At 33.6% G+C, this 15,772-nt stretch overlaps 1 protein-coding gene and 1 long non-coding RNA gene across 4 annotated transcripts in view; one reads left to right on the top strand and one right to left on the bottom strand.

The window, feature by feature from the left end:
• Positions 1 to 15,772, top strand: part of Ckn (CRK like proto-oncogene, adaptor protein) — a 41,322-nt gene that overhangs the window by 982 nt on the left and 24,568 nt on the right. Inside the window, exon 1 of one of the 3 annotated variants that reach the window (XM_074250881.1) lies at positions 4,414 to 4,962. The exons of 1 other annotated variant lie outside the window; for it this stretch is intronic. In XM_074250881.1, the coding sequence (XP_074106982.1) occupies positions 4,947 to 4,962 (16 nt within the window). In that variant the 5' untranslated portion in view covers positions 4,414 to 4,946. Of the gene's footprint in view, positions 1 to 4,413; positions 4,963 to 15,772 lie in introns of those variants that run through there. One more of the 3 variants, XM_074250890.1, reaches the window with a different exon arrangement.
• Positions 6 to 3,221, bottom strand: LOC141532558 (uncharacterized). Its single transcript, XR_012480110.1, has 4 exons — positions 2,913 to 3,221; positions 2,734 to 2,806; positions 1,414 to 1,698; positions 6 to 1,324 (listed from the first exon to the last, which is right to left on the bottom strand). It is a non-coding gene; the product is annotated as an uncharacterized LOC141532558 (long non-coding RNA).

Genomic DNA, 15,772 nt, shown 5'->3' with positions numbered 1-15,772 from the left:
TGAGTGAACGACGTACTACTTGTACTTGTCGTAGTAGTGAGTAGGAGTACACACCACATAGACACTCTACATTCAACATTTAACATTCTACATACATACATACTAGTGTAGCTACTCTCATAGGACACGAGATGCCGATTGTAGAATTTGCGAGAGAGTAAACACCGGAGCTAAGAGAAATAAAGAAAGAGTATTAGTATATTTGTGTTAGCATGAGGATGTTGAACGCTGAGACTCCAGTCAGGACTCTGAGTGGGAGGTGTAGGAGGAAAAACCGCGGTCTGTTGCTATGGTGACACCCCTAACTACAGCATCGGGCGTCCTAGTATGGAGTTTCGAGTTAGGAGTATGGGTACACGCTCCAAGCTGTTGATACTTGACTGCAACCCCTACCCGCTAGGGATACCACCCGGAATGGCTACAAAGCTCTGACTTTAACGACAACTGTCGACAGTCAACAAGGGTGTACACCCTGAACCGCGATACTCACTCCTGGATGTAGTTACACCTGGCCAAGGACACTCTTTATTTGTATTATACCTCCTCTCTTGCGTATGTTTCATTTTTATCATTTTAATTCTTTGTCTCTCCCTTCATTTTTTAGTTCAAGCTGACACGAAGTTCTGCTCGAAGTAGATACAGACACCCTTTCACGGTTTTTTTTTTTTTTTTTTTTATCGTTTGTCTGCAAGTCAAGAAAACGACTTGTAATTAACGCCTCATTATTTATTCTGGATGAGAGCAGGCCGGATTGTGATAGCTCCACTGAATACAAGTACGGAAGTCTTGCTGTTGTCATCTACATGATGTATGATGTATGATGTTGTGGTGGTCTGTGGGGACGCTGAGCATTGTCTACCTACTACACGCCACAAGAAAAGAGAAAATAAAAAATTTTAAGAGGATTAAACAATTGACGTCTATCAGGGGTTGCATTTGAGTTCCGATGTATCACTGGTTAATAGCTTGACAAAGCTCGTACTTTGCAATGGCATGCTCTTCCAGTGGTCACGTTTAAACAAGCCCCTGAGCCATTATATTGGTCACTCTCTTACAAATACATCGTCGCCAAATCACCATCTCCTCTCGTCCTCTCTTATGTTGAATGGTTGCTGCTGGCTTAATACTCGCTTGTAATTGATGTTAATTAGTGCTATTGTGCCAAGCCCCAACGTCCAATCAGCCACCTCTTGGACACACACTACATACTATTTATCTTTCTCTATTTGTGTTGTTGTTTCTCCACAAATTATTTTATAAAGATTTTGCGGCGTCCTTTTCATCTTTAATAATTATTATTTCTTTTTTCTGGGTCTTGTTTGATCTAAACATAAACATGTTCATATAAAAATAAGTTAAGATGTTTTTTTTTTTTTATGTTATATATTATAAATGTTTATTTTATAAATATACTTTTGAGTTAGTGTCCCATTTAATTCTATTGAAAATACTTCACAATACTTGTAATTGCATTTGAAGTATTTTTTATCTAGTCTTCACACCGGTTTGGCTTATCTAATCGCTCCCCTGTATTTGTTTTCCCGCCACTATCTCGTTCAAACGTATCGTCAGGAGGCCATCATGATCAGAGGGGAATTATAGTACAGCCGAATAGAGCACACAATCCAACACACACACACATTGCAAAAAGTACCAACACTCCTACGGCATTGTGCTCGCTGGATTCGACCTTCACGCCTAAAGTTTGTCAATAAAAGTATAAAGATATTAAAATAATCCAGGTGTCAAGATAAAAACACTTGACAATCCATAAAAATATAATAATACCAACAATAAAATCACCTCTGCTCCGAAATTTTACGAGAAAAATTTTCTCGATTTTTACATCTTTAAAATAAATCTACATTTTAATTTTTTTATAAGTACTTTTAAATCTTAGTTGACAAATGTATGTTTAAATTACAACAGGTGTGAATTTTAAACACTTATTTCATAGCAATAGCAGTATAAATATACCACTAAGTCTTGAGCAATCAGTAAAATCGAAATTTTTTATTGTATTGATTTTCAATTTTTTTAACAGGTAGTATCATAAATTATTTGAATTCTTACACGATCAAATAATTCTTAGATTTACTTATCGATGTTTAAGAGTTAATATCACTACATGTAATATTTTTTATCGATAATTTTAATAGAAATAGAAATTTTTTTTTAATTATTTGAATTAATTATGCGGCAAAAAAAATTTGCAATATAATTTTTTTTGAAACTAATAAACATATAAGTTACGAAATCTTATCCATATTTAATTAGCATATTTGACAATTAATTAAAAAAAAACTATTTAAATTGCAAATTAATCAGCAATATTTACGTATGATAATTTTTAGACAATTTTTATAATTGCAAAGTGACATTATTATTTCATAAGAACATGGAATTCATTTTACAAAAATTTACATGCAAAAACTCTTTCTTAAATATTTCTTCATACGTAAAATTTTTCCATAAAACCTGTCAAACTATTTTTAGTATAAATTTTACGACAGATTTATGGCTTGTCACAATATAACAATAAAAATTTTCAACAATGCAACTGAAAGTCATACTCTACATATTACCCAGCAAAAATTTAACAATTTTTGTTTTAATAAAAAATTCAACTCTTAAAAAAAACCATAAGAAATTTTATCTGCAATTCTTATTCCATAAAAATTTAATTTATTCTTTAAAATTAAAATCCATATGTATATAGATATATATCCATACCTATAACTTCTAGAGTGCTGTCATAAAAACTTCATCCATCAACCAAGCGTGTATAGTGGCCGATTTCCAACTCCTGTAAAAATAAAATAAAATAATAATAATCCTCCATTATAAATGTATAATTTGTTTATTTAAAATAAAAAAGTGTCGGTTATCCGCAACTTTCTGTATCATAATACCTCCAACCAGTAGTTCCCGGGATTTATATTCAATCTATACAAATAAATAACATCTTTCCTGTCCACGTCCGTGCTTAATATTTTCCGGTATCAGCAAATAAAAATGTGAGTACGAAAATGATATTGAAGTTAACTGACAACTGTCATTTTTTTTTTTTTTTTTAATAAATTAATTACAACAAAATATTCTTTTAAAAATGTTCACTCATAAGTTTTTTTAATTTTCTCATATGGAATTTTTTTTATAATTATTTTATTGCTATAAAATTATAAAAAAATTTCACATGTCAATTAACTTCAGTGTCTTAATTAAATTAATAAATAATACTGAAGTTAGCTGTCAGCTGTCAATTTAAAAATTTTATAACAAATCTTTGACTAATAATTTTTTTAAATTTTACATATAGAATTTTTTATAACATTGAAGTTAGCAGACGTCTAACAATTTTTGATTTTTTTTTGTTAATTAAATTACAATTAAAAAGATGTTTCTAAGAAATTGCATGAATATCAATTTAGCAGACATTTGATAAGTTTAAGAATTTTTGAAACAAATAAATTATGACAAAAATAAATTGACATGTAGAAATTTAAAAAAAATAAAAAATGCAATTTTTTTAAAAATATTTTTTGGAAAAAATTTATTTGTTAAACAAAATTAAAAAATGGTTAAGTGAATGCTTACGTTAATGTCATAAAAATTGCACTTATAGTTTTTCAAGTTTTTTACATGTGAAATTTTTTTTTAAATTTTTTAATTGAAATTTTTTCAATAAAAAATATCTAAAAATTTTGAAATGTCGGCTAACTGAATTTTCGTAACAATTTAATTATTATAAAATTTTAAAAATATTTTTAACGTCAGTTAATTTCAGTGTCTTAGTTAAATGAATGAATAATACTGACGTCAGCAGTCAGCTGTCAATTTTAAAAATTTTATAACAAATCTTTGACTAATAATTTAAAAAAATTTTCACATATGGAATTTTTTTCATAATAAATTAATTATAATAAAATTTTAAAAATATTTCTAATGTCTGTTAACTTCAGTGTCATGTATGAAAAACCACTTGAATAATAATAACAACAATTACAATAATAATAATAATAATAATAATAATAATTCGACAGTAAAAAAAATTTTTTTCCATAGGTTTATTTCTTTGTTGCGCGTGGTGGAACCGGTGGTCGCGCTAGTACGAAGTATTCGCGTCGTCATCACAAAGTGGTGGTAGTATTAGTAGTGGGGTTCATGTAGTAAAACACAGAGCGTAGATTTACGGTCGGTTGTACATAACACACACTGTAATATCCCCAGATGTATCCATATCCTTGCGCACACATAAACACAAACATACACACACATTTGTGATGTATGTGTATATTTATATGAAAAAGATATTAAGTGGGGATACGCACGGTGGCGTCGGACAATGGACCCGCCCGGGTGCTCTGGTGGCGTCTCGCGGCACTAAACTCCAGCCAGTACTACCGGATCATCCGTGGAACGTTATTCGTTGGATCTCGACTGTGGTACTGTTGTGTCGTGTGTTGTATATTGCTCGGTTTACATATATATATATATATATATACTAAATCATATATCATCTCTAACAATACATAAATAATTTTCACCGGTAACACCGGTGATAATGTACATTGTCAATGTGACGTTTAATCTCCGTGAATTGTTTGTTGATTAAATTGAAGTTTCAATTAAATATATAACTCATATATTATCAATACCGATAGTAAAATAATAAAAATAATATTTTCCACTCCATAATAATAAATAAAAATTACAGTGCGCATATTGGAAAATTCCATTACAAATATAGATTTTAAATCTTTCATTTAAAGGATGATAATAAGTCATACCGTGTATTCGTGAAATTATATTTAAACGCAGGTGATATTCCCGTTTTATAATAATAATATTTATTGGTATGGTGTTTATTGGCAATAATAGCTGTCTTGTTGCTCTCGAGTGGAGATCAGAGCCCGTGAAGGCGACTTGGGGATTCAGACGCTGATATGAGGCGTATTAGTGGTAAGATTATCATCAAAATTATGACATTTTATTTATAATTATAATTTTTAATTATTTAGGTAAGTCAAAATTGAAAATTAAAGATATAATAATAATAATAGTAATGAAGACTAATTGGTGACAGTAATAATAATTATAAGAAGGTTAATTGAAGATAAAGAAGCTGCACTGAAAATATCTTATGCGTGCTTACAGGCTAGATGATTCGCTTAGTAAACAACTCGATCTTCAATGATATACTAATAGTATAGTATATAGGTCTTATATTATTGTAAACATATTGTCGATTTATAATCGAGTCACGCGATGCGGGGCACTTTTTTTAAAAACTTCACAACTAGCGGGTAAATGTCTGCATGCCGGCAAATTGAAACGCAGCTGTTACAATACTACTACTGTAGTAATACACGAATTTAGTTTTAGTATTATAATATAATAATAATAATAATGATAATGATAAAGGCCGTTTAAAACACACAATGACTCGATCTCAATACGAATAATTGTTCGGTTTAAATGATCGAGTCTCCATCTCTTTTCGATAAATTGCCAGTTTGCCAGTGGCGTAACCACAAACTTTACCAGCTCAGCTTTTATTTATTATATTATTTATTGGTTTTTTTTTTTTTTTTTTTTTTTTTTTTTGCCTTTTCAGTGTCGCTCCCTGCGAGGGAGTCAGTTTGAACTGAAAAAGTACAGTTAAATAAAATAAAGAAATAAAAAAAGAAAAAACTGAATAACCAGCGAGGAGAGGAATCCCTAAAGTATCGGCTTACGAGCTGGCATCGTAAAATCTTTGCACGATTCCCGTTCTACCTATCCGGTCTCCTGTAACGAAGCGTAAAACGTACGGGCCAATGAGAATTGCAACAGCAAACTTGGTTTAAAAAAAAAAATTTTTGCTTTTCCCTTTTGAGTTCTACTCAGTTACATTTTTTATTTTTATCTTTTTGCTCGATTTTACTTTTCCTTTTCTTTTATTATTTTTTTATGACACACAGCTTGACGTAAAAGTGACTAGTAAAATTTATCTGGGCGTTTGAACGAACGGAAATCTGAAGGATCTGGTGATAACGCAAATACCCGAGAGAAAAGAAATGATGGAGGCGCTGGAGGTTGAGGTGAAGCTAAAGTAGGTGGAGGTAATATGGAAAGAAGTAAAGGCACTACACCGGATCTCTTCTTTGGATATTTGAGAATCCCAGTGGGTACCCAGCCGGTCATACCCGTCTACTCTCTACATACAACATGCAAGATAATATAATAGAGAAAGATAGGCTTTCATCGCCTGAATATATAATATACAATGTATATATTATATGGTAACAAACATCGGACCGCAGCACGCCGGTTGCGTAAAGACCGCCGTAAATTAAGCCAGATCCAGGCTTAACGACTTCGAAGAGTAATTACTAAGTATTTACCGTGGCGCATCGAATTTTCATGGAGCCCTCGCTTTCATTCCGGTATCTGTCTTGCTCATCTCCATCATTCCTGTTATTGTTATCTGCTCTAGCTAACCTCGGTTCACCATTTAATATCTTTCCTCTTCTAACCTGGCTATGTGTATACTCTCTACCAACAACTATCGCCATTATAATGTCCGAGAAGAGAAAATGTATGGCTCTTCCGCGGACTTAAAAGCTCCATCGACGAGTGCACTCTTGGACCTCAGCCCAAAAAATTTAAGCTGAGTACACTGCACTATCTCTTCAGAATACTCCTACGTAAAATCGATTCCTATGCGACAGGATTTTTCTTCCCGACCAGATAAAAATATTTTATCACTGTAATATTATTCCTGTTATTTTTTTCTCCACACTTTGCCACCACGAGTGTTTAATTTTTTAACAAAATATAATTATAATTACAAAAAAACAACCTCGTTATCATTGTTCTCCTTCGTGTTAACTAAAACGATGACGTGTGCTCGGGCAATTAATGTCTTAAGTAAATTACACCGTGTAATTTTTATTTCAACTTACCTACAACACCCCCATTTTCACATCTCTGATATTATATTAAATATGTGTGCTATAGTGTATAATAATAATAATAATAATAATAATAATAATAATAATAATAATAATAATAATAAATATATACAAAGCACGAGCGATATAATCAACTGGAACGTTGAAAGGAGAAAATAAAGAGCACAGACGCTGACAGAAATATCTTTTTATCAATACAAATTCCGTATTTCTTTAGAATTCTCCCTCTGCTTTTTCTTGTTCAGAGATTTCGGAAATCCGTACAGACCCTGTCTCGGTCACGAACCTCCACATTCTACATTAAACATAATGGAGCTGTATTTTTGATCGTATATTACAGTATATACCCTGGAAGCTAGATGTAGGCGTAGCAATGCAAGTGGTAGTGCCAGTAAAAATGAAGAAGCATGCCCTTGCAGTTGTCGACAAGGACTCTCAATGCTCTACACCATCTCCAACACAGAAGCTACTAGGAAATGGATTTAATCCGTTTGGAGTAGGTTGTCGGGGATTTTAAAAGCCTGGATTCGACATCCAGAGTCGTTCAATCTACTCACCAAGTTACAGCGATCCTGGATATCGCGTGACACCGGAAGAGACTCGTCACGGTGTATTATATCCATGCTGGTTGCTGGAATTATTTATATGTATTAAGAATAATATGAAGAAGAATATATATATATATATATATATATATATATATATATATATATATATATATATATATATATATATATATATATATATATATATATATATATATATATATAAAGAAAGAAAGAAAGAAAGAAAGAGACGTGTGTGTCACAAACGAAAGCAAACAAAAATACATCATTTGTGAGTATATGTTTGATGGTTTGATGGACTAAGTTATATATTATGTCTGAAATGATTCTGGTAATGGTCTCGTGTTGATTTTTTTAGGTATACTCTGGCTGGTTGTGTTTCATGGCTCTTTTTTTTAATTCCCGACAACCTTGAACGGCCTTTGTTTCGTCGGCGAGGACGCGAAGAACCGGTAGTGAGGAGAAAGAGAGCAATGAATGTAGAAGAGGTTGGTAGCCTCGCCGAAAAACGGCAAGCGTGTGTTCGATATAATACGAGCACCTACAGAGAAGAAGACCCGTAACCACAGACCGTAAAAGTTTGTTTATTAAAATTGATCGATCGCCGAGCATCCTAGTGTAATGTAGATTGTTAAGCAGTCTTCTGTCTTAGGTATAGTAGGTTGTACCGTTACAGCACACACCGACATTATAAATATGCTCCTAGACTTACTTTGTTATATGTTATAAGTATGTATTATATGGATTCTTTGACGCGACCAAGAGATCTATGGTGTGTATGTTATATATTTATATATATCGCAGCAAAACCCTCCGGTAGATGCCAGAGACTCAAGATAAAGACACGGAGGGGTTTCCACGAAAGCCTTACTCCCTGTTGCTGGTGCTCGACGTTGACGTATACCAGAGAAAAAACGTTAAAGACGTACGACAGCTCCGTACTTCAGTAATGAGAGTGGAGAGAAAGAGAGTCGAAAAAAAGAAAAAAGAACAAAGTATAGGCGAGAGATTAGCAAATGCGTCCCTTTACTTTGGCTGAAGCTACACGCTGTTGTATTTATATATATGTATACAATATATACCAATTGCGAAGGGTTCTGCGTCATCACGTCACATGAGTTTACCACCGTAGAGTTTGTTGGAGTAGATGTTGAGAATGGAAAAAAATACTACGACTGTTATTGCTGGTACTTTTGTTATTGCTACTAGTACCAGTGTATGCCGGTCAAACTACATAATACGGCTACTGGCTGGCCCTTGGCGGCCCGTTATTCCTGTCTTTGTGGCTTCAATACGAGTACTCGACATCTTATACACCAGCACAAGGCTCCAAGTTGAGTGTGTGGCGTACACAATGTACAATGTACAATTTACAATATACTAGAGAAGAAGAAAAGAGAAGAGATGGGAGTAAGAAGGCCAAAGATACAGTATACAATATACAGAGCTAAGGTTGCCGCAGCTTCAGCAAGAGGTACTCTCCTGTATGCTGTATGCTCAAGAACGGCAACATGGCTGTTCGCCATTCCATATTGTCAAGCGCAGCAGTTTCGCTTGGGGAAAAAAATTATGACCAACGTTGAGTAACCATTTCGTCTCACACCTTCTCGGTATAAGGCAATAAAAGTGAGCATGTGAGTATGTATATAATGGGTGCATGGATATTACACATTATATTTACAGCTGAATGCTGCTGAGGTAGCGCTAAAGACACAAGAGGAGTAATCGAGTGGCTGACAGCTGTAGGATTGCATTAAAACAAGGAAACCCGGAGGAATCCATAAGAATGCCAAGGATCCCAGGAAGTGTTTACACTCTTAACTTTATTACATACTGAGCGTACCGTCTTCAGCTTATTTCCCTGGTAATTTATTTCTTATCGCTCAATCGAGCTGGCGAAGAGTCGAACTGGGACTGGAGACTACAGCCGGCATTTGGGTGGTTCTTCACCTCATCCTCATCCTACTTATGCAATACCCAGCAAGAAAAAAAAACTGTACTGTATACTGAGTAGAGGTAATTCGAGTGCCAACCACGCTTAGTTACCCGAAACGTGGGGAATTGCTTGGTCACGTCTTGTTTACACGGAGTCTACCGAGGTGTGGCAACGTGGTATTTTAAATACGAAGATCATCGGGCCCAGGACGCAGGACTCATTTAAATCTTTCAGGCCCTCAATCAAAGCAAACTTAAGGGGCGTGATATTTTTATAAGAGAGTCTAGTCATTATTTTGTTAATATTTTTTCCCGGGATTTAGAATTATTAATCGAATAAATTATAGAGAGGAGAGTTGACGCCAGATAGAGTAGAGAGTTGTCAAGAGTATTATTTATTTTTTACTACTGAAGGACGTCAAGGATGACCGTCACAAGATGTGGCAACATGGTAGTGGCTAAGATGTATCTTTTCTACTAGTCGAGCCGAGAACATTAGTTCGCTTGACTTTATTCTCTCTTTTTCTCTCCATCTTGTAGTATAACGATGCCTGAGCAGAAAATAACAACAAGTTTAGTTAAGACTTTGTACACTACGTACTTGGTCTCTGATCCTATATCCATGGTACATAATACTCTATCAGTGCTGTGTTGCTTCCAGTCATAGCCTCTAACTCTTTACCTTATATAGATTTGATATACACTTCCAGCAATATTATCTTGAGAATAATAATTGCTTACTGGTAACTAACGTACCGTAGAAAAATTAATAAAAATCTGTAAATATCTACAGCAGAGAGAACGTTTATATATTATATTATGTGTAACGATAATAATTATATTTTATTTATATATATATATATATATATATATATATATATATATATATATATATATATATATATATTATATAAAATGTAAAGTTGAGCAAAGTAAAATTAAGTGTAAAATGAGATCACAAAGGTGTATCTATGTTGGTACATATGTATAGGTAAAAGTACCCGTGAATAAATTTTGAAATCGTTCAAAAACTTTCTTCTCTACTTATACGCCATCAATACTGTTCACCGATATATGTATGTACTCATATATATATATATATATATATATATATATATATATATATATATATATATATATATATATATATATATATATATATATATATAGTACATACATATAAAGCAAAGTAGTATTAAGTATATATAGTAGAGTGTATTCTCGAAGTAATGCGGGCCAGCGAGAAAATACAGTTATACCACGGAATATAATACAAACAGTACATAGCGCGGGTGTATGTACTCGGTATTCGAAGAAGACGTGTGTCCAAATAAAAGTAAAAGAGTCAAAGCCCGTGAATCTTGTTGGCTCCGCCTATCCATCCGCTTGTCTCTCGTACATCCACATGATACATGCATACATTCGAAAGTTTATGTATATTTATATTGTACACAATACACATAAATGTATGTGTGTAATATTCGAAGCAAAGACACACGCAATGTCTTTCTATTCCTTCACTCATATTTGCTCCGCCGGATTACTGATACGCGTACACGCACCTAAAAATGAACCAAGGGATTCTTTGGACAGACTTTTTGTCTTTTTATGAATTTTATATATTTATTATAAATGTATTATAGGGATTTTTTTTTATATATTCACCGTGTCTCGAACGAAAGGAGCAATTTTCACCGGGTATGAAGCGATCGCCGTATCCTGGAGGTAATAGCCGTGCTTGGAAGCGAAATTATTCACCATATGAGTTGGTTGACGCCCACGTAGACCTGAGAGCGAGGGAACGAGGGGATTTTAAGGAGGGAAGCAGAGGAAATGACCGGTAATCAACATCGAGGCATTAGTTCAAAATCATAACCTCCCTGGGTAATTTTTAAGTGTTATAAACACATTTTGAAGAGTTACTGATGTTCTTGTTGTAATCGACAGGATATTTATATGTAACATGTATTGGCTAATATATATGATCTTGATGTGTATTATGAGCAAGGTAACTAGCATCAGCGAGAGCAGGAGCACCCGTGGGTTAATAGACGCTGGAAGAAATACGAGAGGCTTTCCAATGGTTTGTTGTTTGCGGTCTCTGATTTCTCTGGTCGAGGTGAGTGTGTTCACCGAGGAGAGTAGCTAAAAAAGAGTCACGCGAACTGAATTACGCCGACAGGGCTTCCTTTTCGCTGGTTCAATCAACGGCGAACTATGACAGAAAGCATTGTCGAGGAAAAATTAAATGTTTAAGTGAGAGAAGAGTGATGGAAAGAAGAAAAAAGAAGAAAAATGGCTGATCAAGTATTGGAGGGTTGAGAATGAAGGAGAATACGACGCCAGTGTTCTCAGGCGAGAATCGATACTTGCCATTTAAATGGCGGTGAAAAGGGAATTGAAGGATGCACTGAATCTGACTAATGATCGCATCCCATTCCAAAGAGGGATTTTCTCATATTTCCCGTCCTCATTTCTCATTTACTCTTTTGTTTTAAACTTTTTATGATAATTATTATTCAGAGGTTTTATTATTCTCTGTTTTTCGTCTGCGGTTACCTCAGAACGGGGACAACACTCAACGGAGCAAATGAAAAAGCTAAAGCTCGTAAACCACAATCTTCTGCTCACATATTTCACTTATATAGCCGGCTGGTTGGCTGTTGTTGTCGCATCAACCGAGAAAGTATTGTGTACATGTGCAAGAAAGGACCAGCTCGTAAACTTCTTGGTCTTGGTCTTGGTCTTAGTTTTGCTGCTCCGACAGTCTCGCCGTTTTCGGCCCGTAAATTTCTGGAGCGTCTCGTCTAGCTTATACTCCAACTTGAGCTCATCATCATCATGACAACACACTCAGAAAATTCAACGATAGAACACCAGCTTTATCCTATCGCAAATGGAATTTCCACTTTTTGTCTCTTATTTTTATTTTCATTATTTTCTGGATAGTAACTAAACGAGAATTTTCACCCGACGCAATACGCTAAGAGTATGAAGCGACAAAGGGGATGGAATAGGAGCCTAATAAAAAAAATACAGGGGTGGAAAGAGTCTCAACACGTTCAGGTTGGCACTTGCAGAATCGATTCAGCGGAGAAGCATAAGCAAAATATGGCCCGTTTCTACTCCTCGTGCAAGTCTTCCTATCTGATCATCATCTCGTCACACCCCCACACTCCAGCTGCACTGTGACTGAATTAGTCCCTCAAGACTTGCGACACTTTGTGCGTCTCACGTGTGTCGTGTCGCCGTCTTAACTTTATTGAGAAGAAATTTGCATTAAATAAAGTTTCGCCTTCTTCATTGCTTCTCAGTACAGAGCACAGGGTAGGTGATATGTTGCTCGACACACGAGACACACGAGATAGTCGTCATGACTCACATCGCAAATCGCCAATTTTCATGGCTTTCACACGAGACACTGGAATCGATCGATATCTTCTCTCTTCGGGGGGATTTTTTCATTACTATTGCCGAAGAATAGCAGGGGAGAGGTAGAGTGGCTATTCGTTGCAGATATGGAAGATATCTGGACCTGATCTGATAGATTGTCAAAAATTATGGTATAATTTGATATATTTACTGAAGAAATGAAAAATTATTGTCCAGATTCATTTAAATTTATCAATTTTTTGAGAAACTCATTTTCAAATACAAACTACAAATAGTTTTGTTAAAATTAAGCATAAATAATTTTAAACAACTTAATTTTCTCGATTTGAGAAAAAAAATTCTTAAACTAAGAAATTTTTCTTGGTTTCAATTAATTTTGATTTTAATTCAAGACAGTGAAACTTTCAAAAATATTTTTTGGTTCAAGAATTTTCTCTTCATTTAAGCTAATTTTTTTTTTGTGCAAGAATATTATTTTGATTTTTTTAAATCAAGTGGAAAAATATTTTATTAAGGAATCATTGGTTTAAATGATTTTAACAATTTTTTTACATCATTTACAACGATAAAAATCTTCAAAATGATATAGTTGATTTTCTTCTGAATCAAGTTAATTTTTTTATCAGTGTAAAAATGACTTATCAAGTCGAGAAATAATTACCAAGATTTAGAAGGAAAAAAAAAAAACAAAATTTCATTGAACTCTTGAGACTTTCCAAGTCCTCGGAGCATCGGATGGTGATGGTGATGGTGATGGCGACGGTCGAGCATTAGGTATCGATTCCCCGCTAGTTGGACCGTAAGCCGTTCAATGGAAAAGAGAGTTTAAATCTTTCTTCCCTCTTTATTTCTCCTGGGCGCAGCTTTTACCGATGAACGATGATCTATATACATATACATAAGCTACTCTGGATGGTTTTCGTCTTCAGCCGAGTGTACAGTAGCTTTTGCAGCTGTGACGGCCATCCGGAAAAGCTGCGTCGAAAATGAACGCGCGTTATAAATACCCGGGGAAGTATAAAGGGGCATGGAAGTAAGGCATATATCTATATCTATCTATGAAGGTGAAAGAGAGTGGAAGGAAGAAGGAAGCTGTGTATATATGTCATAAGAACAAGGGAACAAGAGCGAGAAGTAAGGCTTTCATGGTGTGTATACGGGCACGTGGCACTAGACAGCGAGTGCTATATTATCATCTTTATTTCCTAGGCATCCTTTCCGTTCTTCTCTAATATATATTTTATCTCCTACTCTTAACTTCTATTCTCCAATGAAAGGACTCTTCTGTGGGTCTGTACTGGCCTCCCTCGCCTGCATTGTCCCTGCTTTTCACTCTGGCACATATAAATTTGGTGAAAAGTCCTCGTGCCAGATGGACTCGAGGATTTAAATTAAAAACTTCTGAAATTTTTGGGGGAAGCGTCCAGCCACTACTTAGGTGTATTTTATTTATATTAATTGAATTTCTGAAATTTATTAAGTATTTGTTGATATTTAATACGCTCTATTTATTTTATTATAAATGATTTTTTAACACCGAATAATTTCATAGATATTTATTAATTTTTTAAAAAAATTAATTTAGATTTTTGAATAAAAAATTTTGAAAAATTAAATAGATTAAAAAAATAAATCAAGTAGATCTAAATTTTTTTTATGAATAAAAACTGATAAAATATTATAAAAAAATTTTAATTTATTAAAAATAAAATTAAATTGAAAAAATGAAAAAACAAATTGATATATAAGTGAATTTATTAACAGTTAATAAATTCTATCAGTTTAGATTATTCATTGGAAGCATCTATATATAGTCGGGATCTATAATCGTCGAAAATTTTCTCCCGGATGAGATAAAATGGAATAAGACCAAAGACAAAGAAAAGAAAAATGAAAACTCAAAAGTTGTGAGTCACATTGATAGGCACGGAAGTTTTATTTAGTTAATTTAAAGCTGTGAAAGTTTGCGAGAAAGGTGAGATGGATTATTGAAGATCGAAGATTTAATTACCATCTATTCTGGGGTATTATAATTATTATTATCATTTCCATTATCAGCACTTGCAGCGTCATTATTGTTGCTATTAACATCGGCATCATTATTATCCTGAGGATCGTATCCTGAGTCGAGCATGAGTCGACTTTTATCCATGACTGCCGTGGATTGTCCCGGATTTGCATACACTCTATTACTGCGCCATACCCGATGTGATACCGGCTCTGGTATCTTATATTAATTATCGGGCATATAATAGATTATATGACCGTCTGGATGGACATAACGATTTATCATAATTGAACGCTTCGGTGTAATCCCGATATGGTCATCATCTCTTTTCTATGCTTATAATTTATAATATATATTAACCTTTATGAGTTATAATATATGGATGATAATGTGTTTGTGTGTGTGTGTGTGTGTGTGTGTGTGTGTGTGGGGATATCTCGATAGGCGTTTTTTATTTTCGTTAGATTAATTCTCTTCCTCTTTGGCTTTAAACAGTGAATTCTTTCAGTGGCCTTACTACAACTACTTCACTGTTTATTAATGTACTTATTAATATTTATGCAGTTGGGCATAGAAAGGAAAATTTTATTCTTTAGAATAATATCTTGATCCCGGTTAAAATTGAAAAGTTTAAATGTTTTATTTATTTTTGATGGTCTAAAATAATTGAACTCACAAATATGATAGTTATTATTTATTTATTTTTTTTTTTTTTATTAAAGTTCATTAAAAATAAAACTAATTTTTTTTGGCATAAAAAACTTCAAAAATTAAGTAAAAAATAGATTTTTACCAATTTTTTTTTATTATTATAGTAAAAAAATTCTTAAAAAAATAATTTTCTAAAATGTTAATTTCTTGAATTTTCTATTAGATATTAGATAAAAAAAAAAATTATTTGAACAATTATCTTT

This window comes from Cotesia typhae, unplaced genomic scaffold (assembly GCF_013202065.1).
Source record: "Cotesia typhae breed Kobodo isofemale line unplaced genomic scaffold, CoteBio_Ctyphae contig_119, whole genome shotgun sequence".
Classification (NCBI taxonomy): Eukaryota; Metazoa; Arthropoda; class Insecta; order Hymenoptera; family Braconidae; genus Cotesia; species Cotesia typhae.
The sequence above is the reverse complement of the archived record's forward strand: the minus strand, read 5'-3'. Positions and strand labels throughout refer to the sequence as shown.